Below are 27,713 nucleotides of genomic sequence, written 5' to 3'. Positions count from 1 at the left end.
TTCAGTAACAAAAGTTGATTTCTTTTATTTGCAAAACGTCAGAGTACCGATTTCCTCTCCGTGACCGACTTGCTTGACGGTAAGTTTTCGTGTTTTTTTAAAGACCTAATCTACAATAATATAACTAATATTATAGTTATAGTATTTTTAGGGAAAATGTGATATAGGCTGTGGTTTCACAGAACATCAGTCTGAACACCACTCAGTCAGTGACTAGGTCTATGAATGACGGTGACTATGTATTGTTTATGATTAGTATTTCGTCATTAGATTCTTAGAATTGCCCTACTTAACTTGTGTTGGTCTTGTGTTGTGTGCTGGACTTGGACTTGGAGTCTGTCTGTTTGTTTGTTTGTCTGTTTGTTTGTTTGTTTAGATGAACTTCCTATCAAGTGAACTCGGCAAAAGAAAAGTTTCCGTATGGCGCCACCACTTTTTCATTCGATATAAAATAATATGGGAACTTATTTACCTGGCAGATTGATATATCCCTTTTTGTAAAAATTAGTGAAAAAGTGGTGGCGCCATACGGAAAGTTATCCCGGCAAACTCCCACAAGGGGATATAAACACCAAGCTGGCAACAACCAATCTCTCTCACAAACATTGGTTTAACGTCTATGTAGTATGATTATGAGTTGCACAAATCAAGAAATTGTGATTCAGTAGACTGTGTGATGGACAGTGAATCACGCAAGGCATGTTTGAGTGAGTGACATTGTTTTATTAGACTAACTTCTTGTAAGTTGTAACTTGTAGTGACAATATACTCTGAATACTGACGAGATTGTTGGTAGGATATCAGTTTGAACTTCATTGGTAGCTTGATGTTGTGCTGTGGGCAATTTATGCATTATTTAGTACTTCTTGTAAAAAGATACTAAAAACTTGATCGAGAAATTTATCGTAGCACAAAGCCATTTGCGGTTTAGATTTTGGATAATGATGAGGAAGACTTGACATTTGTTTTCTGAACAGATTTTTTTTCAGAAATTACGAATTATTTTCCCGAGAAACTGTACCAAAAAAAAAAAACCATGTTGTTGATGATAGTAAGTGTTATGTGGTTCTGTTATGTCTTTGTAACAAAACAGTAAATTTTGCTGTATATTATTGAAAGAAGAAAAAAGTGGCCTTTCCAGTGTTCAGTGTAGACAAATAAAACATTGTACAAAAAAATGTTCCTAGTGGTTTTTTTTTATAACCACAATAGAAATGTAGTGGTCGTTAATCTATAGAGTAGACCAGATCATGTGCCAACTAAAGTAACTCATGTCCTTTTAAAAAACTATTCTGAGGTTTAGAAATCATACCCTTGTCGCAGAAGAAAAACCCAACTTCAAGGCTTCAAAACGATGTGAAGAAATTAATTCATGTATCTTAATAATGTGGCAAGTTGTTCTGTGTAAAAATGAAATGTGACAAAATTTGCATGAATTAGAGAAAACATTCCACCCTTTTTTGTTACAATCATGTTTAGTAATAATGTTGTATGATTATAACTAGGCATAATTATTACTGGTGCATTCATTTCTAATAGTGTATTGTGTAGGGTAATAATATGTTTATCAAGAGTAATGGCATTGCGTTCACGAAATAGTGCAGTATCGAATAGTGCAGTATCGAATAATAAATCAATCAAATGCCGATGCAATTTACTGTCTTTGTTGGTTATTTATTTGTGATAGATGATCTTCCCGCCAAGGGAACTCGGTAAACTCACATAAGGGGGAAATACACACAAAGCTGGAAACAGCCTTTCTCTCTCATACGTCTTTGAACATGATCTGACAAATCAATATAATATACTCCTTCCTTAATATTTATGCATGAGGTACGTCACAATGCTAACCGAAAACGAGGCGATGGGCGCATCCACTTCAAGTGATGGGGGACGTGCGGCCATAGCCTCATTTTGGGTAAGAATGATGACGTCATGCATAAATATTAAGAGAGGCGTATTGTGACTCAGACGACAAAACGGTTTTGTAAAAAAAGAAATATCATAATAAAATTATTTCCAAGTACGGGGATATGATAAAACATATTGCGTGAGTGGTGTGATGTTAGAAGCTTTACATGCATGGTGTGGAAAATAAGAGTAACTATAAGTATACATATGAATAGTAAACTTGCGGGCACAACCATGAGCCAAAATCTCTTTTGAAGGAGTGGTGGCTCTGAATAGAGCCGGTTTGGTCTCGACGTTTCGGACAGTATACTCTGCTCTTCTTCATGGGTAGAGTTTTCTGTTCGAAACGTCGATACCAAACCGGCTCGTTTCAGAGCCAACACTTATCGCCCCAAGAGATTGACACATGGTTGTACCCGCAAGTTCACTATTTTATGTATAGTTTCTTCATATTTCTCCACACCATACAAAGCTTCAAATAATACTTATCCTGCTCTTTGGTCTAAATTTAGTTACTGAGAATGTACTCTAGTGTAAACGAACGACACACATAAGAATAATTCACAAATGAGACACAATGTTGGTTTTTAGATATTGATTTATTCCTATTATTAAACATACTTTAATTGCTGCAGTAATAAGTGTTTCCGAACTTAGATAACAACCAGGGTTCATGTGAATGGACAGTGAGAGAACACTGGTTCTTGGTATGGGGCTACAACGGTGTAGAATCCCATCCAAGCTGAGTCAAAATATCCAATGGGGATTTTTCCCCCGTGAAAGGTCCTTCTGTAGAAAATAAAAAAAACTGGTGGAATTTCTCATCACCGAATAGTTAAATAGTTCAATCCCGTTATGTCTGAAATATTTGTCTAGATTCTATGATTCCCAACTGGTCTTATATACGCCAGAACAATCACTTGCAGTTTGAAGCGTGTGATTGACAGATGAGCCTAATTATGCAAAACTGGTTCCATGATTTTGAATTGTGAATCAAAATCATGACGGTTACGATTATACAAAACACCTTTAAGATGCAAAGAAACAAGATGGTTCAAATCAATCTCTTAAAGAAAACCAAAGCAATCCACAAATTCTATTAAGTTTTACCTATTCTTAGATCTTGTTCATTTACCAAGACCAGTAATATAACCGCATATGAGTAAGGGGAGGGGGAAGTCATAAGGTCAACTGATGTCAAAGTTCACGTGCTGATCTCACGAATTCATTGACCTTTACGAAACCCCTTTTTCGAATCTCTCAACTGATTTTTCTTATAAGCTTCTTGAGAAATGACCCGATGGTAACTTGGGGGACACCCTCCTCCCTTTCTACTCCAATTAGCTATAGTATTGGTTTACACACCATGGCTTTGGGTAAACTCAAGCTGGTGTTCGGACTAAAACAATAGAATTGTGTGCGTTTGGTGGCTTCAAATTCCTTCAATCCAAAATGTATAATCGCTGTGAATGGCAATCTTTACTGGTTGAAAGAAAGCCACCAGTAGTTTATTTCTGTCTGTTTTGAGTTATGGCACGACAGAGCAAAAATTACTGGTTATAATATAAAATATCATTCGCAAATGACAACTAAAAAATTAATAATTAATGAGACATTGAAGACTCCATCACACCCCTATGTGTGGTAAATAATGAGTACAATGTGTGTACAGATGAATGGGACTTGCATGACAGTGATTTATGCTGACTCTACTTAAAGATAGAAGACAAAAAGTTCCACATCCGAAAGACAGAACTCAAAAACGTCTCTTGGTATTTTGAATTTCTTGGAGAGAAAATGGAGGAGTCCGTTTGTGGGATCTGTGGGAAGAGTAGATACTGGAATCTACTCTTGAATTTCAAAATGAAGTTACTGTGAGATTCAACATGGGCTGGCTCCAGGGCTGACCGGCTCAAGTCCAAGTCATTGCCGATGGTCGGGGAAGCAGTGTAATAGAAGAGGTTCTTAGATTCGAAAAGAACAAATTGTTTTGAATTTTGTTTTTCTTTTAAGAACAAATTGATTTGAAAAGAGAATGTTTTTAAGAAAAAAAAATTGTGAAAAAAATACTTTGAAAACAAATGGTTTGAAGAAAAAAATGGTTTGAAAAAAAAAAATTGTTTGAAAGAAAAAACTTTGAAAAAAAAAACTTTTTAAGAACCCTGAAAATATTAGTATGCTTTTACCTTGAGAACGAAAAAAAAAGTTTTGTAGTTGCGAGATCTTGAAAAAAGTATGCCTACTCTTGTCAAGTTCAAGTGATGAAATGAAAATTTTGCGCAATAATTTCATTTCAAATATCAGCCTCAAAACAGAAATCGATTGGCTTAAATTTCCCTGTTTGAATTGAAAAAATAACACTCAAGCTCTAGAGTTGAATGCGGATAGTATAACAGAAGAACAGACAGATTATTGATGTTGTTGCTATGCAATGGCATCCAGATGTTCAGCTACAGAAAGTCAGTACAAAAATGCAAGTTATCAGGAAGAATTCTCAAAGACGAAGTCTGTGCTCGAAGTACGGCTAATGGTTTGCCTCGCTATGAATTCCAGGAACCAAAGCGAGACAAAAATAAAACACCGCACCCCTAGAGAAATAAATCCGGAGGAACTTTGAGAATTAAACCCAATAATTTGACATTTTTCTTACAATCGAGCTTTAACCAAATGAAGACAATCAAGTTTTCTGCCTTTTCCTTCTTAACCCAGATCTCAACCAAAACAATTTGATAAGCCAACCGATTTATGATTTTTAAACGTCAAGTACAAGAAATATCTAATTCATATAAACCTATACCTAAATAAATTTCAAACAAAACGACCGGCCGGAAAAAAAAATTGGTCTTGAAATTTCCTAGATTAAATTAAATTGAATCAGTTTGCCTAGTTGCACTTTTTGTGCACCGATTTCCTATAATAATTAAGCCTATTATCTTAAAAAGAAATGTCGTAAAAATAATGTCGGAAAAAATTTGATGTTTTTGATCATTACACTGCATGAAATAACAATTGGTCTAAAACAAAGAACCAGCCTTAGAGCCAGCACCAATTTGCACTGACAGGAAGGAAAAAGCATCATCAGCATAAACGACTGTCATTCCTAAAAGCAGCAGTATGTTTATCGAGGACCGTTTTAGAGAAAAGCTAATTCTTGTAAGTGGTGATATAATAATTGTCTAGTTGAGAGGGACGCCCTGATGAAATAGCGCCATCTGCTCGGCGAGCATCTGCTCTTGCAGTTCCTTGGGTATATTGTCAAGGAACTAGAATGGTAAAGAAAACGGAAACGATAGCGGGAAATTCAAAATGGGAAAGCAAAGAATGGTGGTGTAGTCAAATTGAGTATTGAGTGAAGATAGACACGAGGGTAAAGATTGAAATGGTTATGGGAAGCGGAACTTACATGATTGGGAAAAGATATAATTATTTTGACTACGTTTTCGCGAAGAGGTCTCCGATCAAGGACATTGAAAGGCGGAATTCAGAGAAGATGTAAAAAGAGGGAAGGGATAATGTTTTGTTTGGAATACAAAAGCTTTAGATTTTTTCTTTTCATTTTTTTGAATGAAAATTCGCCCAAACAAGGCTAAAAGCCACTCTAGTTATTATTCAGTAAACTGCTAGTAGTATTGCGACTCCAACTCGAACTGATTTTGTTCACTGTTGTATTTTATATTTACCTGATCTGAGTTGAGGACAACGAAGCCCGGTCCTCCTCCTGGGACCTTTCCCAGGAGTTCAGGTTCAGGAGGCTCCTCGGCACCCTGAAAACAAAATACATCATTTCAGAATGATTTGTTAATTGTCATTATTTGGAGAATTTAACATAATCCATGACCGCTGTTCTTTCATATCTTTTCGTCACAGAGATGTAGGCCCATAACACTATGTGTGGAATATTTTTGGCAGCAAATGTGCACTTTTCTCACGGGAATAGCTTCTCAGTCAACATGTACACTGCCATTGTTTCGTAAGTAACAAGGCTTTTGTGAAACATTTTTTTTTAAATCATACGAGGAGACATAAATATTAAAAATTAAAAATGAGAGTGAACCATTGAATACCAGTTTGATTTCAATAATGACTTTGAAATCAATAAAGTTCAAACCCATGTGTCACCGCCCTCAGTGAATTGTGTGAGATTTTGGTTTGTATTTTATATTTGAATAAAAGCCGTCATGTTTTTGCTTACATCATCGACCATGTTGAAGTATACTACGGGATGAGGTGCCCGGATCGACCGGAGAAGTTCCCGGGCATCGCCCATAGCCTCCATGGGATTGTCCTGCAAAAAGAGGGACATAAAGCAGTGGTCATGTTCCCTGCGGGTGTCAACGCTAAAGGAATCAAGATGAAGAAGGGGCAAGGCTTCTTAAAGTGTCAATAGATGTGAAAAACAGGTTTAGACTTAGTTCTAAAGTTTGTACAATGGACTAAAAAAAACATCATTCATTTTAGATGTTTGTTTTTTGACTGTATTAATCACAGAGTCGTAACCCTTTACCAACTTCCTCGTTGTAACCCTTCACAAAAAGTTTCTGATATTTTCTGATATTTGACTAGTTTGAAGGACTTGAAGGTTTAACTTGGGGTATGTTACACAAAAAAACTTTGATAAGTCAAATTTTGACCTGATAGATTTAGTTGTGCATTGAACATTAAGTAGTTTGGCCGTCGGGTGTATATTGACTGGACTTTTTGCTAAACTGAAGATTTATGTTGCTTAGGCCCTTTTCGAAACCACGGCTTCGACTCCAGATTGTCTTGACAATATTGCGCGTGCTTGGCGTATGTGCTTTGTCGGAGCCTGAAGCCGAATCTAATGCCGAAGGGGTAGTTTCGAAAAGGGCCTTATTGTAAGTTTTCTCTTTGCATGTTTCATCTTTCGCTAGGAGAAGGAAGGGAAATTCACAAAGCGAATTTGTTATTGCAAGGAGATAAATGAATCATGAAAGCAAAGACTTGAGGGTAACTTGGACGAACCTTCAACTCCTTCCGAGCCATCTTAATTGCGTTCTTCTTGATCGTCTTCGGTTTGATCACCTTTGAGAACGCACCACCGTGGAGGATGTCTGCCACATGGCCAGGCAAACTTTAGGGATAAGTATTGAGACAATAAATCAATTATTCACAATGATTTCCAGAAACGCAGAACAGACCATGAAGGCAATATCGCTATGGGCAACTTCTTCAGGGTCCAATTCCATAGAGCTCAGGCACAAAAACCAGCTGAGCACAACAAAATTATGCTCTATACCAGAATAAGGTTACCAGTCAAAATTACCATGTCACATATACAATCTGTGACTGGTATCGTGCTCATTTATTTCTGCTGAGTAGGATTTTTTTTTTTTTTTTCTAACTACGCATCTCTATATGAAACTGGTCACTGAAAGAAACCGACTGCACTGCATGAAAAAAGGAGCACTTTCAATTAGCAAAGAAGACACTCGTCTAGCTGTAACTTACTATCCTCGAGAAAATAATGAGAGAACTTCCATATGATTGCAATGTTTTAATTTTTATTGTCCTCTGGACATCTCTCACACAGAAACAAACTTCTCCTACTCGTACTAATTGTGGAAAAAAATACACAGAATATAAAATCTTTCAATCTACAATGCTCCAAATGATTGTTACCCGTGTTCTCAGATAAGCAAATTTCTTTCTTCGCATATTTTGATAATAAAAATAGTAAAATAGGAAGATAGACTCACCCACTATCGACGTCACTTTCCTTTTCACTAAAAGGGACAAATTTCAAGTGGAAATAAAATCAATTAAACAAAATAAGAATCAGATTGATAATGCAAAATAACTTTTCTTAAAGTCAAGATTCTACAATAAATGGAGTCATATTAACGTAACACAATAATCATATCATAATTTTTCTTAACTTGGAGTAGCCTGATAATTCGCGTTTCCAAATGTTCTATTTTCGTAAATTGACAGTATCTTAAAACTATAATGCAAGAATGAATACCACTTCAAGTAACATAATAGCTGTACATTTTCTATGAAAGATGGTCACCAGAAAACAACGCAATTTATTATTTTTATTTTTCCGTGATATTTGTTTTTGATTTAACTTATCCTGTTTCTTTATTTACGTATTAATATACCTTATACTGTATATTTGATGTAATTTTTATCTTTTGATCAATTTTTGGAGGTTTTGAGCATAATAGATAAATAAATTATTGCTTACATGATCTCCTTTTCATGAGTACTGTTTTCATCCTCTTGCCGTCGATTGAACCAAAAAGCCCCCACGGTGACTGCAGCCGTCACCGCAACCAAGAAGTAACTGAGTTTACTGTTAAAGAAAGTATCAAAATTAGTCATGTATTGTCTGACATAAAAGTCAGTTGGCATGTAGATTGTTGGCAATGGTAATGGAAATCATATCAATACACAAAATAGTAATACCAATAATCATAACTCTTTATTGCTTTATTATTTTTTATTATTCTAACACTTAAACAACCATCCCTCCCACTCCCTTCAGCTATTCATGCCCAACCGCCATAATTTATTTCTATTCACCAATTCCAAACCATACCCCCCCCCCTCCAACCCCAAAAATTCCTTCAACAAAACTTCTCCTATATATAGCGACCAAACCACTATCATATCAGTGTCAGCCACCAACCCCCATCCAATCACCTGGTTACCATTCCATGCCGATCAACCATCCCTATAACCAATTCATTCATATATCCATACGTCTCCCTTGACCATCAGCTAACACCCCTTCAACCCACCTCGACCCACTCCCTCTCTGCCGAATCGTACTTTCATCAAACCCATCTGCTAACTCTTTGCTCTCTTTCATCCATCTTTCATACCAGTCCCATTTTCAATTCAATCCTAACTCACATTTCCATACTTCATGAAAGTCAAACAATACAAAGCCAAAACAATAGTTTTTAAAGAATATTAACAACAAGATAAGCTCATTTCACAAGGCAGAAAACATTAACAGTGAGGCATCACTAGAAGCCGAGGTTTTAATCACCCAAACCATCCAACGATGTCACCCGCAAAATATTATTTCAAAAAGTCCAAACTCATTAATCCATCAACCACTCACAAACATGCACCACTAATTTTCCTTCGAATCGAAGACACACATCAGCCTAATTCTCTAACTATTTATCATCACTCGCACCAAAAAGATCCATACAGTATTTCCTCTTGAAACGATCCACCTTAACTATAGTATCCATCATCCCTCATTGTCGTTTATCTTAAAGATAAATAGACCCTCACAAAATCATCTTTAATTATTTATTCCTGCCCGATAATCCTCAGAAAAGTACCCAATCAAAGCAAAGAATTAATGTGTATCGATTAAAAGTATATTTTACCCCATATCTGAGTCTTTCCGCACCAAAATTCACGCTGAGAACTGTAGAAACGTGTATTAACACTGAAAGCTAGCGATGGATGTGATAGTATGACGTAATGTCCAAACACACCAAACTTGTTTCCAGGGTCCAAAAAGTTTGCGCGCTCATTGTACTCTACCATGTGATCTATGACGCATGAATAAATTAAACATAAACGCGCGCGATCTATGAATAATCTGCCCGCGCATGTGCGTTACGTGGTTTTTTTTTTCGCACACATTAATTTTTGACTTGAAGTTTAAAATTTGAAAATCATCGGTTTAGATTTGAGCTCCCTATAAGAGTGCAAACTTACCTTGCGTTTTGAAGCCGTCTGGTGCTTCTACGTCTGTGCACCAAAACTGTACTGTATAAAAGACTGACATGTTGTAGGCCTTCTGTAGGCCCACGGCCGTCCGCACGCCTTTTCTAAAATCTTATTTTATTAAATGAATATGCCGTAAATAATCCTTGAATGTGACACCGCGATCGTTTATAATGAGACGGCGCCATGCTAGCAGCAATCCCCAAAAACAACCAACACAAATTTAAACCAATGTGCGTCGGATGTATTATTTTAAACGCGGAAGAGCTGTCGCGTCACCTTGCACAACGCGCGCATGTGCACGCACTAGTAACCTTCTTCCGCTTCTTTGTTTGGCAGTCATATGCGTTCTGCGTTTTGCAAGGTATTTAGGTCCCTAGGCGCGCCTAAAAATGCAACCACGTGCCCGCACGGTGCTATGCGGTGCCTTGCCTTCACTCGCACTACTATAGTGATTGAGTTCGAGACGTCGATCAGCTATTCAAATATTATTTTAGTCAGAAATTACTTCTTTCTCAAAAACTACGTTACTTTCAAAGGGAGCCGTTTCTCACAATGTTTTATACTCATCAACAGCCCCGCGTTGCCCGTTAATAAGTTGTTCATGCTAACAATTATTAATAATTTGAGTAATTACCAAATTAAAGTGTCAACAATTCCTCCTCCCTCAGGAGGAACATCTGGAGAAAAATCACTGGGCAGGCTCGAGCTTCTGGATGGCGCTCGACTTGATGATGATGATGATGATGAAAAACGGGTGCCCCGTAAAAACAACTTTTATGAGGCACCAACTACCTGTTTCCACCCTGAAGTGAATTTTAGTGCCAACAATTTGATATTTAAATTTGCTTTATTAAAAAAAGAAAAAATGTATATTTTTTAGGGGGTCTAATGTTTTTTTTTACTCCAAAATTTTTCGATTATTTATATCTTCAGATCATTTTGTTCAACTGAATGTTTAAATTTAAATATTAACCAAGATGATGGACTTAAATAATTAGCCGTCCGATAATAATGATTTCAAACTAATTTTATAACTGTTTGGTGTTGAGGTTGTTTGAGTAGGAACTTTACTCCAGGCGAGATGACGAAGCCTGCAGCCGAATCCAAAGCCGAAACCGTGGTTTCGAAAAGGGCTTATGTTTGCGCATTGGTGAAATTGAGGGCGCTATTTCATTTCAGTAACAAAAGTTGATTTGTTTTACATGCAAAACGTCAGCGTACCGATTTCCTCTCCGTGACCGACTTGCTTGACGGTAAGTTTTCGTGTTTTTTTAAAGACCTAATCTACAATAATATAACTAATATTATAGTATTTTTAGGGAAAATGTGATATAGGCTGTGGTTTCACAGAACATCAGTCTGAACACCACTCAGTGACTAGGTCTATGACGGTGACTATGTAGTATGTATTGTTTATTATGATTATTATTTCGTCATTAGATTCTTAGAATTGCCCTACTTAACTTGTGTTGGTGTTGTGTTGTGTGCTGGACTTGGACTTGGAGTCTGTCTGTTTGTTTGTTTGTTTGTTTGTTTGTTTGTTTGTTTGTTTGTTTGTTTGTTTGTTTGTTTGTTTAGAATTGACAAACTTCCCATCAAGTGAACTCGGCAAACTCCCACAAGGGGATATAAACACCAAGCTAGCAACAACCAATCTCTCTCACAAAAATTGGTTTAACGTCTCTGTTATGTAGTATGTATGATTATGAGTTGCACAAATCAAGAAATTGTGATTCAGTAACTAGACTGTGTGATGGACAGTGAATCACGCAAGGCATGTTTTTGTGTGTTTGTGACATCGACACTGAGCATGCTGAGTGAGTGACATTGTTTTATTAGACTAACTTCTTGTAAGTTGTAACTTGTAGTGACAATATACTCTGAATACTGACGAGATTGTTGGTAGGATATCAGTTTGAACTTCATTCATCATGTAACGTTGTTGTTGTTGTTTGTTGAATACTACCACCATCAAGGCATCTAGTTGCGATAACATAACCCTCCTTCCGCCGTCGGGAGGGGGTTTACTTTATGTTATCGTTATCGCAACTACAAGGCACCATCATGATTACTCCTAGAGAACTATTTCGGTTTCGTCTGCTATCGTCTTCCGTACGGGAGACGCTATCGTCTTCCGTACGGGAGACGATAGCGAACGAAACCGTTTCGTCCGCTATCGTCTCTCGTACGGGAGATGATAGCGGAAGAAACCGAAATATTCGTCCGCTATACGGGAGACGATAGCGGACGAAACCGAAATAGTTCTAGGAGTACATCTGATCATCATGATCGTACCATGCACTGTCTAACGCTTTCCCATTTGTTCATTCATGTGTGATCATGGAGGAAGTATGAACCACCACAACCAAAGTAGACTTGTGTCAGGCTACAAGTTCAACAAGTAGAGTTGGATGCGAAGTGGATTGGCCGGTTTGGCCCTACTTCTAGAAACTATAAGGCTCCCCTGTCACTGTGAGCCTTATAGGGGTCTAATATTTTGGGCCTCCTTATGCTATATGTTTTTCAAATCAGCGTTGATAGGTGAAAGTTTTACGACCGTTAGCCAGCGAGAACTGAAGTTTCTATTGTACTACACTTCCAAAACTTTCCCCACATACTCAATATACATTCATAATGCTTGTATTTCCTTTTTGTTGAGTGAAATTAAAAAACATCGTCAAAATTGCAATTTTCTGCTGAAGTAGTTTGGCCCTTAGCCCTGGCGGCCTTACACTTTGTTCGTTTTGTACTACAGTGACGTCCTGGATATCAGGGTCCATTTCTGGGGCGGAACATTTTCACAGCTTCATAACTCAAATCTTACCTGCAACAAGCCACAAATTTCAACAGATTCACATTCTATGGCGGCATACATTTTTCTGCGGTGGGTTTTGTTCCTCACATTTTCCTCCCAAATCTGTCATTTTCGTGAAATAATGCAGCTTCCAACGTTAAAAAATTCCCGTTTCGATCGTTTTCTCACAGTGTTGTCTGTTGTCGTGCGTACGCGTATACATTCGCGTGCAAGACGCATGATGCAAGCTTAGACGCATGAATTTTTGTTCACCGTATCTTGACTGCAAAGCGTTAACACGCAACACAATTCAAAATTTGCGCGTCGTGCATCTTGCGTACACACGGCAGACTGTGAGAGGGGTACGAACAAAAATGGGAATTCCTTAACGTTCGGAGCTGCATTATTTCATGAAATTGACGGATTTGTGAAGAATAACTTACGATCAAAACCCACCACAGAAAAACATATGCTGCCACGGAATGTGAATCTGTTGAAATTAGTGCATTCTTGCAGGTAAGATTTAAGTTATGAAGCTGTGAATTTTTCCGCCCCAGAAACGGGCCTCAATAGTTAGGACTCTGTTCCTGTGTACAGAGAAAGAGTCCTATATAGGGCTATTTGGCCCTATAGTTTCTAGAAGTAGTTTGGCCCTATATATTCAATATTAATTGGGCTTGAACTAGACCCAGCAACTGGGGCGCTGTACTCCTTTTTTTTGAAATTTTGTGATTATTGTGACCTTTATGAAAAAAAGAAAAAAAAGAGGAGTACAGTGCCCCAGTTACTGGGTCTAGGCTAGAACCAGTTACTTGGGCGCTGTACTCCTTTTTTTTCTCTCAAAATTTGTCATGATCGGTTGTATGAAGTCACAATGTAAAACTTTCTCAATGGGCACCATTTTGTTTGTGATTCAGCTTAACATTTTTCTCATGGTTTGACACATAAATCAGCAACTTGGTGAGCAGTTAGGTTTTTTATTCTTCTCAATGACGGTTACTTTTGTATCACTGTGGGTTTGTAAAAGTATTAAATGTTTCCTTGAAAATAGTTACTTGACTTTGTTTTTTTAGTTAAAGAATCTGGCTGAGAAGGAGAATCTTGGTCTGTCATCATGGCCATGGTGAACTTTGGAAAAAGTACTGCTATGGAAATTGCGGGGAGTACCATGGAAGACGGCAAAAAGAAGAAACCAGTGAAGAAAGTATTGAATGAAGAAACCTTCTTAGAGGTATGAATATTGCGTCTTAGGCCAATGATTGATCTTCATTGACCTCGATGAGGGTGCTTTGTTTAGCTTGTTGTGTCACATGCAAAGGGTCTTATTGTTATCCATTATGCATTGGCTTGCAACCTCTCTAATAATGTCCTTATTCTGGAACTTGTTCAGGTGGAGATGACAAAGTACGGTGCTTCTTTGTGAAGGCCATGCCACATAGGGCTGTCTTTTCTTTTAAGCATAAAAAAAACAAATCTGTGAAAATTTTGACTCCATTGTTCATTGAAGTTGAAAAGGAACAATGAAAGAAAAAACAACCTTGTTGCACAAATTTGTGTGCTTTCAAATGCCTTAAAAAGGCCTGAAGTCTTTTAATGTTTGAGTGAGAAACTACCTCATTCTCAAAATCTACCTTCAGAGGGAGTGATTTCTCACAATGTTTTATACTAACAACCCATTGCGCGTTACAAAGTAATTTTTTTGGCTGACAATTATTTGGAGTAATTACCAATAGTTTCCACTGCCTTTTAGGGTAAAATAAATGAATGTTCTCATCTGAATCACCAATTCTGTTTTTCCAGGATCTTGAGAAGATTATCCAGCGAGATTTCTTCCCCGACCTTGCCAAGCTGAAGGCCCAGAAGGATTACATTGAGGCTGTGGAGAAGAATGATCTGGTCAGAATGAGGGAGCTTGCTCTGAGATATGCAGCAACGGGGCGGAGCAGGCCAGACACAGAGACACCTACATCATGTATGTAATAATAATAATAAGGCCACATAATAAAACAAAAAGTTGATCGTCCCTGCCTGACCGTTCAAAACCCCCCGACCCCATTTTTATTTTTGGGGGGCAAAGCAAGAACAACTATTCAAATATTGACTTGGGCTACACTGTGCTTAGTTGTTTGAAAAAGTTCACAGAAAATGTAATCTATGATCTAGGAGTTAAATTTGTTTGACAAAACTATTGAAAACATCAAAAACACACAAACCCTCTGTTTTATAGTGATTGTGATGATTTCTTTATTCTTGATTTCATATTTGGCATGCCAACAAAACTTTAAAAAAAAAACATTAAAAAAAAACTCCCTCCCTCCCCCATCCGCAAAAAAAAAGGACGATCAACAATTGTTTTTGTATGTGGCCTAATAACCAATGACACGGAGACACCTACACCATGTATGTAGATGTTTTTAGTTGTGGGATAACCAATAATGAAATTGAGTAGACCGGGTGTTGAACCTGAGATCTCCGGATTAGTCTGCAGCGCTTTACCAACTAATACTCATGAACAATGAGCACGATTCCACATTTTTCCCTTTGGGAAAACAGACGTAGATGCACAATGAATCTTAGTGCAGTGTGAAATTTGGCCAGGGTAGTGGGGCTTGCATGGGTTTCTTGACCTGAGGTACGTGTTGTAAAGATACAGTCAGTCAGTCAGTCAGTTGAGCGAGAGGATGTCTTCAGCCGACACCTTCTCGGGAAACTCTGATGGTCGTCTTCCACGTATCCCGGTCCAGCATCAGCGTCCTAAGTTCAGATGTTTCATGTTGTGTTGCATCTTTCTACAGCTGATCAACGAATGTAAAGATACAAAAATCTGTCTGTCCTCTGTTAATGTGTTAACATTAATGTAAGATGGACATTGAACACTTTCTTTACTCAAATTACAAGAGTTGTTTTTCAATTAATTATTTACAAAATAAAATTGCAAACTGCTTATCAACCAAAAGGACTTTGGTACAAATGCAAACAAATAGTTAATGGCCTTACGTTTCGATCCAAGCAGAGTTTTTAACACTTCACTTCAAATCTTTTTACATTTATTTCCTGTCAAAACTTGAAACAGCATGACAGAATGCATACACAATTTAATAGCGGACAGAGTAGTAATTAACGGTATAGAGGCCGATTTGATAAGCAGAGGCTTGAATTAATCAACCTGTAGACAGACAGAGACAAGCAAACAGAGGACGTATGAATTGTAAATAGGAACAAAACAACTCACAAACAACAACAACGCTTATACAGACAGAGACAAGCAAACAGAGGACGTATGAATTATAAATAGGAACAAAACAACTCACAAACAACAACAACGCTTATTAAACTAAAATGAAAATATGAAGGCTAAATGACGACGCAACAAGCATAATCTTTTGAATGAATGTTTCACATTTGCAAAATGTTTGATTCTTCGTATTATGTAGATGCTGAAGCAACACCAGCAACGTTTGAGACGCCTGATTTGAATGCAAGGCAAGACACGCCCCTTCATAATCTTCCTGAGAGAGCTGAGGATCAAAGGAAGAGGAAGTCGGCAAAGGGAACCGATGAGGAGGAGTCCAAGAAAGGTAACTTGTCCTTGTGTAGTCTGAAGCACAACTCCAGAGTCTCCCGATAATGATCAATATTGTAGCCACAATATTGGTGCCGGGACCTTTTTTGCCCAGCACTCTGCTCTGAGCTAAATACATTGTGCTGCCCATCAAACTATTGTCCACTGTGCATTGATCAGAGACACAGCTAATGATATCAAAAGAGTATCAAATGTCAGAGAGAAAGAACACTTTCAAAGGGCCATTCAGAATTGCCTGCTACAGCTATAGTTATGGCTACGGTTAAATGCAAACAAATTGGCCTGATAATTCAAACCTTCAAAGAGCCTTTCTCAAAGGCTAGAACTTACTCTATCAAAACACAATGTTCTCTCCCTTTCGCAGAGAAAAGTAACTCGTCCCTCACCTTGGACAAGTACCTTGCGAAACACACAAGTGAAGACAACGCCTCCTTTGAAGACATCATGAAGGTATCCGAAGAGAAACACCGACAGAAACACGGATGGCTCTACGAGGCCGAGAAACGCCACCAACAGGAACAGCTGGACATGCTGGCCTTAGAAGGCCCAAAGTCCATGAAGCCGATCGAGGGCTCTTCGGTAACGACGTGGGGATACAAGAACAAGAATGCAGTCATGTACGTCCCTGAAGGTAATGAGATACTCAATGTGGCTTTTGTTGACTTTTTCTTTAAAGGCCGGTTTATAGTCGGTCGCGCGATGGAAATCTTGACGCGCCATCTTTTAAAGACACAGTTTTTAGGCCCCAGTCTTAGAACCACGCACAATATTTCCATCGCACGACCATCGCGTGACCGACTATAAACCGGCTTTAATGAGAGTTTACTGATTCAGAGCATTGTACTTGGTCACTCACTTTATTCTGGGTGTGGAGCCAAGGACTCTTAGAACTTCATCACTGTACTAGCCTAGACACAATGGAGAGAAGATAAGGAAGGAAGTTTAAGCTCTAGAGATTTGTTGGGAACCCCAGAGAATTATTCCAGGGAAAACCCACACAGTCAAGTAGGGCCTGAAAACTCAATCCATATAGTGCCCCAGTGTAGTTTGAACCGGGGTTCTAGCAGGCCTGATACTTCACGGAGGCAACAAAGGCGATTGCCTCCATGCCCCCTGGTCATTGCCTTGGTGCCCTTGAAATGCTCCAGTAGAAATTTACAATTTCCCCATAGGGTGCCCTTTACCAAGGAGAAAATGCCTTGGTGGTCTGTTCTAGAGTTGGAAGGCGAGGAAAGAAACCACTACGCCAACCCGACCACACTTAATCTGCATGGTTTACTGGATGCGTTGGTGCTGTGGCGTGATATGCAGCCAATCAATCTAGGAACACCAGGGTGAACCCCTTTTTTTGGGGGGAGGGGGGATAAGTGCACTGAGGTTTTTTACATGCCTTAAACATCACACGATACCAACAGCTTCACATCCCATCCGAAGGACGTATATATTGGTTTAGTGTCTTGCTTAAGGACACAAGTGTCAAGACCAGGACTGGAACCCACACTCTGCTGAACAGAAACACCAGAGCTTGAGTCTGGTGCTCTTATCTGCTCAGCCACGACACGCCATCTTCTGTAACCATACTCTAAGCCTACAGACACCAGTGTACATTCTTTTCAGAATGATTATATTCTTGAGTAACTGATTAAGGTATGATTTTAATTTGGAACGATATTTTGTCCTCTTCATTTTTAGGACTTGAAGAGACAGTCGAGGAACAGATCTTCAAGAAACCTAAAATCCAGCAGGTGGTCCACAAAAACACACATCTCCATACCAATCCTTTCAGTGGACAAACAGATAAGACGTCAGCCGTTGCCAAGTCCGCTGCCATCAAGGCCTCCATGAAGTTGGGAAAAATCGGGCACGACGGAAAGGAGTTGCTTACGGCAGAGTCACCGAAGGTTAACGGATTTGGTTTTGTGGGGACGCCCTCCCCTGCACCAGGTAATAGTAAAAATAATAGTAGAGAGGTTTCGTTGGTGTACGGTTAGCACAGTGATGACTTTTAGTGGCTGTGACGTCATCACTCTTTGCACATTTATGACGTTTTACATAATCTGGTTAAGTGTAAAAGTTTTCTCAACACAAATAGTAGCGGCACTACACAAAAATAAAAAATGAGCAGACAAAGCTTATGACTCATTGATTTGAGGTTGGATTTCTTTGGTGATGTGTTAGTTTTGGAGGGGTTATAGGATTAATCTTATTATTAATGGTGAATTTTTAGTGTTTATTTTTATATAACATATTTTTAGACACGCAAAACCAAAACCAATTTCACTATACAAATATTTTTATTTTTACAAGTGACAATGAACAATTATTCATTATTCATATTCATAATTTTTTTTATTATTTAATAGATGAAAAAGAACTAGTTATTATATTTTATTATTAAAAGCAAGCATCTTTTATAAAAGCAATTTCTCTTTTTTTGTGTTTATTGATCGGCAGGTGCTTACAACGAGTCACCTATGATGACATGGGGTGAGATTTCAGGTACACCGTTCAGACTGGATGGGTCTGACACACCGGTACGCAACACAGCGGGTCCAGCATTTACGGTTAGTATGAAAAATGGTAGTCTCGACTAAGCAATCAATAGTTACAACTTCAACACTTGTCCCCATATTCACCCAGGCGTAAAGACACTGGACACTATTGGTAACTATCAAAGACCAGTCTTCTCACTTGGTGAATCTCAACATATGCATAAAATAACAAACCTGTGAAAGTTTTACCTCAATTGGTCGTCGAACTCGAGAAAATGATCAAAGAAAAAAACACCCTTGTCACACAATGTTGTGTGCTTTCAGATGCTTGATTTTGAGATGTCAAATTCTAAATCTGAGGTCTCAAAATCAAATTTGTGGAAAATTACTTCTTTGTTGAAAACTACGTTACTTCAGAGGGAGCCGTTTCTCACAATGTTTTACATTATCAACAGCTCCACATTACTCGTTACCAAGGAAGGTTTTGTGCTAATAATTATTTTGAGTAATTACCAATAGTATCCACTGCATTAAAAGAAGATCTAATTGAGTCTTTGTAATAAATTCATGATTCATAAATACCTCAGACAGTTTCAGTATTCCTATTGGTGGAGAGTGGTCACGAGGGGGTGTTTAAACCTTTGACAATGACCAGTGTTTATAACCAATTGTGAGCGGATACTCCGTGCTAGTCTTATGTGCAAGACGTTTCTTGTTATGGGCGATGCAGGCGCTGTCGGTGAGTTGGCCGCGTTGTGTGTGAAAGAAAACCAGAACATGTTGCACCAAGACTATACGGAGGTAGAAACATACACTACAGAGCTCAAGCATGTCAGAAACCATGCGGAAACGGATAAGTTTTACAGAGTTTCTTACTTTAATACGCCTTTTAACAAGAAAGGTATTTAAGAATGGGAATAAAAGTTTAGCGACTAGTTCTTTCACGGCCGTTTAAAACCTTGCAGGGTCGAATTGCCGGCAATTCGACCCTGCCGGTTTTAAACGTCAGGCCTTAAACTTCGCTCTTGGGGGGACACAGCATTTTTCCTCTGGTAAAGGGCACCTACTATGGGGAAAGTTTGTTTGAACTTTGCAGAGCAAAAGCACAGGGTACCCAGCTGGCAATTGTTGTTGGTCCCGTTGGTTGTTTGAGGACTCCCTTGGACATTTATTCCTAAAATAGTCGTTGTTGTTTATTTTCCAGATTGCAGAAGTGCCAAGGAAAGAGCGTCTAGTCTTAACTATGGTTGAGGAGGTCACTAAGAAAAACAGAGCCAAGAAACAGAAGGCACTACAGAGAGTCACAGAGTCTCTTGTCAGGTGAGAAGACGTGCCTGAAATTAAGAAATTGGAGATTGCATTTGAGAATTATCATGGTTTCATTTTTAGTTTTTGTCATGATTCTAAAACTGTTGTTTATTATGTTGTTCATTTTTAAATCACAGTATGATACTAATAATAATAATTTAATAGTATATATTGCATCCATAAAATGTACACAAGGGCATAACAAACTAATCACGAAACAATTAAATAAACAACAACAGCAAAAGGACAATGATTAAAATGGTAGCATCGGCAAAATCATAAAATTAACACACAAAAACGTTAGCAAGGAAAGAAATACCACAATTCAAATTTTGTTATTTTATTTTTTAATTTTTTTTATTTCTAACTTTGCCCCGATACATTTTTGATATGAACTGTGCTATTTAATCTCATTTTTTTTTAAATTATTGTCTGTCCACAGTCCATCTCCGCGGAGACTTGGCTCGCTAGGAACGGCGGAAAGGTTACGAACTCTCACTCCAGCTGCCCAAAAACTTGTCAACAAAAAACTCTCTGGCTTCAAAACTGACAAAGCTTTGAGGGCAAGCTACACACCGTCACCAGCGAGAACACCTGCTGGGGACAAAACCCCCATACTGAGACACACCCCGAGACAGACCCCCACGCGGACACCCAACAAGACACCCTCAGGGGGTAGTAGGGATCAAGTATCAGAAGAGACACTGACAGACAATTTGTTGGATTTGCCAAAACGAAAAGGGAGGCCTCGGGCGATTGCCATGGACTTCTTCTGATGAGGGTCGTCCTTTATCATATGAGAAAAGAAAAAAACAGGATAAGTTGGACACCCTGGAGCAAGTTCGAGTGGACACGTTTAGATCGACCTGTGATCATCTACTGACCAGCAACGTACATGCACAGTGATGTACTCATTCCAACAACTCATTTGAAATCCTAGTCAACCATCAGTACCAGGCATTCAACACTCCATAAGCCTTTCGCGTTTTTGCTATAGTGTCACTGGCTCCCCTCTGCGCTTTACACATGTTAGAATGGAACAGGCTATTGTGACCAGTGAAGAAAACCATTGGCTCGAGGCGGGTTCCAAAATGGTTGACCACAGTAGTCAACCAATGGTCGACCAGCCTGGGTTCAAGTCAAAATAGTTGACCTTTAGTTAACATTATTGATAATTGTCAAATACCAGTTTATCTCACTTGGTGTATTACAACATATGCACAAAATAACAAACCTGTAAAATTTGAGCTCAATTGGTGTTCGAAGTTGCGAGATAATAATGAAAGAAAAAACACCCTTGTCACATGAAGTTGTGTGCATTCAGATGCTTGATTTTGAGACCTCAAATTATAAATCTGAGGTCTCTAAATCAAATTCTTGAAAAAATAAAATTCCCTCTTTCTCGAAAACTGCGCTACTTCAGAGGGAGCCGTTTCTCCCAATGTTTTATACTATCAACAGCTCCCCATTACTCTTACAAAGTAAGGTTTTATGCTAATAATTATTCTGAGTAATTACCAATAGTGTCCACTGTTAAAGACATACTGAATTGTGCCTAAACATCTGGATACCAAAAAAAGGATATTGCTACGTGTGTTACAGTGGTTGCTATGGGATAGTACATTGGTTGGCCACAGATGTAGGACATTGTTTGATGTGGTATTCGTGAAAATAAGACATGTGACATACTTTAAACCACTTTAGAGGCAGGGGTGTTATAACTCATATCAGATATTTGGATGTTTTCAGTTTATTCCGACAAAAAGAACTGAATTTGGGGGTTGAACAAAGAATTGACTAGAGTGGGATTCGAACCAACGACCTCCGGATTAACGTGCCGGCGCTCTACCATTCGAATCCCACTCTGGTAGAGCGCCGGCACGTTAATCCGGAGGTCATTGGTTCGAATCCCACTCTAGTCAATTCTTTGTTCAACCCTCAAAATCAGTTCAAAATTTACCCAGTCAGTTTCCCTTGTGGTTTATATTGATAAAAAGAACTGATTTAAGAATTTCCTGCATTGCGATGTCATTTATAAGAGTATGTGCTTTTTTTTGGTGATCGGATTTGTTTTCAAATTCGTAATTGTTAAGAAATAAATTGGAATCCTGATGAATAGTGATCTACTCAAGTGTTATGAATTTTAATTGTTTAGTCTTGGGTCAAAGTACCTATTTTGTTTGGTGTTTTATTTTATTTTTAAATACGTAATTGGACTTCTTCTTGGAGATCAGGTCAGTGTACAAACCGTCTGAATGAAACGATTTTTAATTTTCAAGAAGAGAAATGGGAAAAAACAAACCATTTACCCGTTTTTAAATATTTAAAAGGTAAAAATAAAGAATAACAAACCTTTGACCCTTTACCGGTTTAAAATATTCCAAGGGAAATCGACAAACCAAACTCTTTACCGAGTACTGTTTTTACAGAATTTGTATAAGAACAAAAATCGTGATGATCACAGATTTACATAAAACTTACACGGTCTAATGATGACGATGATAGAAAACATCCCTTGAAATATTTCTGTATGAGATGTCATGTTTGATGAGAAATAAATAATTAATTTCCCGTTTTGGGGGCACTTTGGGAGGGGGGGGCCTTTGGGAGGGGGGGGGCCTTACTGCTTCGTAGAGCATGCAACATAGAGCTGTTCATATAATGATAGAACATTGTGAGAAATGGTGTCAGGAGATTTTGTCAGTATTATTATTTATGTGTCAGAATTATTTCCCCTCCGAACATTATTTTTAGGGAACGAAATAACAACTATTTCAATCGGACTTTGCTATCAATGTTACTGGCAGTGCTTGAAGATTTGAACAAGACGTTTTGGGGGGATACTGACAGCATCAAATTTATCCTGTGATGTTGCAGGATTTCCTTTTAAACGCCAGCCAATTTAATTCCTCTTTCTCTTCTGCATTAGAGCAACTTGTACATAAGAAAAAGGTGCTCGACACTTGAGTTCTTACTCTAAAAAGGTCCTTAGAGTGGACTGGCATGATGATTTGACAGTAACTATGCTGTGCGTTATTATTATGTGTACACAAACAAGGTACTGAAATGACGTCATATCTGACCCCAATCATTTACATGTACGTGACCGACGCTAATGTACATTATAGTGTAATGTACACTATGTGCATGTACCACACACAGAAACACGACCGCCCGTACACAGTATAACACCAAGTATTAATGGTCTTTCCGAACGTTTTCCATAGATCGCCGTGTGACTGCACAACTTGTAGGAAATTTGCCCCTCTTTGATAAAACAAACTCTGCAGTTCGCAGAGTTTTGTCACCATCAAAATGGGTTCTGATCCCAACCTAGACGAGGCCAATTTCAAGAAGTTTCTGGAGGAGTTCAGCTCGACTCACGCCGGGACGGATAATTTGCCATTTTCGAGTCTGACTTGTCGGCTGACGAAGGAAGAAATTGAAGGAGAGTGCCTCGAATGGGTAACAAATTGCCTCGTCGGGCAGAAGTAAGTTCTCCATCTTACTAATACTACTCTAGTTTCTCTCGTTTTAAGATGACTCTTTTTTCGATATTTTGTGTCAGTCAGGTCCTAAAAATAGTTCAATCTCATGTGGGTTTTATGAACAACGCATAACGAATGTAAACCTTAAGTTTTCGCTTCAACATTTTGCATTTTTAACTTTTTTTCTTCTGAACTTTTTGTTTTGATACAAACAATACACTAACCACGCTACAGTCTTCGCCTAGCCGAATTGCCTACCTGTGCTGTTGTAGTATGGATGATCATGTCATAGCAAGTTATTAATCAGAGTACACAAAGATTGATTGTATGAGTGGATATCATTCACATTTGGGTCAACCCTCCTACTACTACTAGCCCAATCACCGCCCCTCAACACAGGTCTTTCATATTGGACCTTGCCTAATATGTATTGTAAAAAGGGTTGTCATGTCATAGCTAGATGTCTTGTTTCGTAGTTGCAATAACGTAACCCTCCTGCCGACGGCGTAGCCGGAGGGTTACGAAGCTTCCGCAATGTGTGCAGGGCGAAATGGTTAATTAAACACGTACAATTTTGACAGCTAGTCAGCAGATTTTCTCAATTTTTACCCTTTTGAAAGCCATGGCACAAATTCTAGGAACATGAACTTGATCCTCAATGATGTCTAAAAAATCTTAATGAATCCTACCATATCACTCAAAACACCATTGAGAAAATAATTTGAAGAAAAAGGACAACAACTTACCAGATCTTGGAGCGAAAGAGTAAAAAATGTCCCAGGTTGAGAATTTGAATCTGAGTGGGGCAGAGCTTCGGTTGTGTACGTGTGCACGTCACCGGGGTCGAGGTCAACCATGGTCAACGGACTCAGCGCTGCGCTTGGTGCATTGTGGTAACTGTGCAGCCGTAGTCTTGGTTGGAGGACCATTGGTGTTGAGGGGTCACACACAACCAACGTTCCGATCTATGCCCTGCAGTCGACTCACGAAACACTAGGATTAATCCTAACTCGAGTTAGGACGAGTAACCCGTCCTAACTTAGGATGGGTTCAATGCGTCCTACGTATTTGGATACGGAACTGAACCCGTCCTAAGTCCTAAGATTAATCCTAAGTTAGGAAGAGTTTGGTGAAATCGACGGCTGGTCTTGTTTGGCTCTTAAAAAAAATCAACGAAAGTTGTGCGGTCTTAGTGATTTCTACCTCCATGGTTGGACACTTTCAACAATGTTGCGAAGCCTATTTATTGTGCATTTGGGACTTAAAACAGAATTTGGGGCTTCAAAACAGTTCCAAATCGTGCATTATTTAATTACCAATGGGATAGATTCAGAAGCTGACCTGAGTCAGTAGACCCCAAACAAGTACTTGTTAAAATCAAAAGGGTCGGGCGTGCCAATCTTTTCTCTCTTTTTTTTAGTCCAAACAATTTGGCATGAAATAAATTGACAAGAAGAGGAAATTGGAGGAATATGATCACACTCTTGCCAAACTGCCTCATGTCTGTATTCTTTTATAAATGCACTGCTCGACATTATTACTCAAAATAATTGTGAGCATTTAAACTTACTTGGTAACATGCAATGGAGAGTTGTTGATACATGTAGTATAAAACATTGTGAGAAATGGCTCCCTCTGAAGTCACAATGTTTTTGACAAAGAGGTCAAATACTCAAATAATATTAAAAGACTTCAGACCTAAAGCCTTTTTAGGCACTGTGTCGAAAGCACACAAATTGGTGCAACAAGGGTGTTTTTCTTTCAATCATTCTCTTGCAACTTCGACAACCAATTGAATGCAAATTGTCACAGATCTGTGACACAGTGCGGTAATCTTCAAATTTTCCGAAGCTGCACTTTAGAGGAAGAAGAAGAAGATTTTTTCTTTTTTATTCTTTTTTAATGCATCATGTTTGGGTACACCAAGTGAGAATGCTGGTCTTTGACAATTACCAATGAGAACCAGACAGCGTCAGATAGGCACAGTCAACGAACAAGTGGGAAATATAGAGGAGGGGAGACCCAGCCAGACAACCAATCAATTTGATTCTCTTGATTGACAGTCGTACACAATAGGGGTTGATTCTCGTGCTTGAATGAGTTAGTACAGAATGAGCTTAGTTACTGAGTTCAAGACTCTTGGTGGTAGTAGTCCTATTGATCTGATGCGGTTCCAGTGACAGTCAAGTTAGCAACAGTAGAGTAAACCACTAATCCTAGGCCTTTTGAGAGCAGTTTAAATATAGGTGCACTAAAACACAGTTACATGTATGTATCACTTACATACACAGCATAGAGAAAGAGCGCCAAATCTCCTGGCAAATTGAGTAACATTTCATTAGTACTGTCGCCTAGGCTAGTAAGATCATGGATCTAAATGTATAGAAAGGATAGCTCCATGGTTTCACATCACTGACCTTGGAGCTTGGGTGGAGGAGATGTTTCATGTTTAATTCTTGGAAAAATGTGAAATTTTATGTGAAAAGTAAATTTACAAGTAGTTACTGTTTAACATTATCAGGGTAACCTCTTAAAGGGTTTGGGTACTCAAAACACAATGTCCACAGATTTACATTAATCTTACATGGTTTGAAGATATCGTTATCTTCAAACTGTGTACATTTATTGTAAATCTGTGGTCATTGTGTTTTGTGTTACAAAAAGTACCCCAATCTTTTAACAAAGAAGTACATTTTAAAAGAAAGACTTGAATGAAGTTGAACACAGTACAAGTTCTTAAACTTTTTAGGTCAGGACTGCATAATTTACACATTCTTTTTTGCAATAATATCCATACTACATTCACTGGGAAAATCCTACAGCCAAAACAACAAACCTGTACTAGGCTAATAACAATGTATTGCCTTAAAAGTGCACACTGGCTGCATAATACACATACACTGTACATGAAATATCTATAGAGCAAGGACCAGTCCTTGCTTTATGTAATATATACATGTAACTAGGGACATTGATTTCCAAAATGGCGCAACCAAGATTAATGTGATGATGACATCAGGTGGATTTTGTCAATGTGAGCGTGTATTTTATAGTGCATGTACGTTGAAAATTTTAACAGCTTATCTGTTAAAAATGAAATTTTGAATTATAGTGTAGCTATCACTAAACAACTGGTACAATGTAAAGAAAGGAGTTATTTCTCTGTTTTAACAAGACTAAACTGATGCTCAAGATTCAGCAGACAGCACAATTCAAAATTAGACTAGGCTTGTTTTTTTGTTCCCCAAATGTGATCGGATTTTTGCGGATGATGAAACCGTTGACTTCTTAACCTTAGCAGTGTCCTCGGCCCAATTTTGGCAGAGCCGATTAATCGTCCCTATTTTTAACCCAAAAATATTTTGGTTACAACACGCTAAATGACCTTAAAATGACCTTTGTGAAAAGGTCAAATTGTGACCAAAATACATTATGCATGATACATACGTAGAAGTCACTTTTGAACTTCCTCTGCCTAAACTGCAGTCAGTATTTTCTTGAAGTTTTTTTTTTGCAATTTCTTTATTATTTGATGCAGGGCACTGAAAGGGTTGAACCACTTTTCAGTGCTACAAGTACATCATAGTCCTAGCAACTCCAGTCCAATAGACATGACATGTACTACATTTAAATGTTCATGTACTGTACTTAAAAAACAGTATTGTGTGCTGAATGTGTATTGGTTTTCCGCCATTTAGTATTCTGCACAATACACAAGTCAGTAAACTTTGGTAGAAATTTAAAAATGTTATGGCAAAACTAAATCATGTGAACTCTCTAAACAGATTTGGAAGGGGGAGAGGGTGTTTAAACGAAGAGACAAAAGATCCAACATGGCACGGTCTTTGTAAGCCTAATGGATAAAACCATATGAGTGACTATTGAGGTCAATTGTCTACATAAAAGTGAAGGCAGAATGTCTGACAGTAGTTCCTATACAGCAGAAACAAAAGCTGCAAAGTCTGTCACGCATCAAATTGTGGCTGGGCACCATGCAGCACATTGGGAGTTCTTTCACACCATTTGCCCTGTGTGTCACATTTCCTGAACTTGATCACTGATAGGTGTGTTACTTAATGAACTTGCACTCTGCGATGGGGGTCAATGAGCCATCTGGCATTCAGTGCAGCTGTGAATCTCATTGTTAAACTCTGCAGACTTACTCCCCCTTCTTAGGAGATTAAGTCTTGGGACACTGGTAACCTCCCATCATTGTACAACTGGTACCCGATGCACTTTCAAAAAGGAAGTATAGAACAAGAAGGCTGAGGAGGCTATGCATGTACTTTATGTACATTGACTGTGTGTTTAGCAGGCCAGAAATAACACGCAAGCCATGCTGTTGCGATAGGGCGAGATCGATTTATTTTATCGAGAGGCATAAGAGAGGTGTTCTAATGACATATTCTTCTGGTTTT

General features: G+C 38.4%; 2 protein-coding genes across 4 annotated transcripts in view; both read left to right on the top strand.

Moving 5' to 3' along the window:
• Positions 1 to 60: 60 nt before the first annotated feature.
• LOC117290548 (splicing factor ESS-2 homolog) lies at positions 61 to 21,047 on the top strand. Of its 2 annotated transcripts, none has more exons than XM_033771985.1 (9): positions 61 to 79; positions 13,498 to 13,655; positions 14,225 to 14,396; positions 15,859 to 16,002; positions 16,372 to 16,638; positions 17,700 to 17,951; positions 18,462 to 18,571; positions 19,704 to 19,819; positions 20,250 to 21,047. In XM_033771985.1, exons 2-9 carry the CDS (start codon positions 13,539 to 13,541, stop codon positions 20,581 to 20,583), a joined length of 1,512 nt encoding a protein of 503 aa, XP_033627876.1. In that variant the 5' UTR covers positions 61 to 79; positions 13,498 to 13,538; the 3' UTR covers positions 20,584 to 21,047. The 2 variants fall into 2 exon arrangements, with proteins under 2 accessions (XP_033627876.1, XP_033627875.1); XM_033771984.1 differs by lacking the exon at positions 61 to 79 and adding an exon at positions 10,813 to 10,883.
• Positions 21,048 to 22,696: 1,649 nt separating this feature from the next.
• The window catches only part of LOC117290686 (protein phosphatase 1F-like), a 29,997-nt gene continuing 24,980 nt past the window's right edge, over positions 22,697 to 27,713 (top strand). The window contains exons 1-2 of one of the 2 annotated variants that reach the window (XM_033772208.1): positions 22,697 to 22,759; positions 23,035 to 23,298. In XM_033772208.1, coding sequence (XP_033628099.1) covers positions 23,123 to 23,298 — 176 coding nt within the window. In that variant the 5' untranslated portion in view covers positions 22,697 to 22,759; positions 23,035 to 23,122. Of the gene's footprint in view, positions 22,760 to 22,978; positions 23,299 to 27,713 lie in introns of those variants that run through there. The other variant, XM_033772207.1, reaches the window with a different exon arrangement.

This window comes from Asterias rubens, chromosome 5 (assembly GCF_902459465.1).
Source record: "Asterias rubens chromosome 5, eAstRub1.3, whole genome shotgun sequence".
Taxonomy (NCBI): Eukaryota; Metazoa; Echinodermata; class Asteroidea; order Forcipulatida; family Asteriidae; genus Asterias; species Asterias rubens.
The sequence above is the reverse complement of the archived record's forward strand: the minus strand, read 5'-3'. Positions and strand labels throughout refer to the sequence as shown.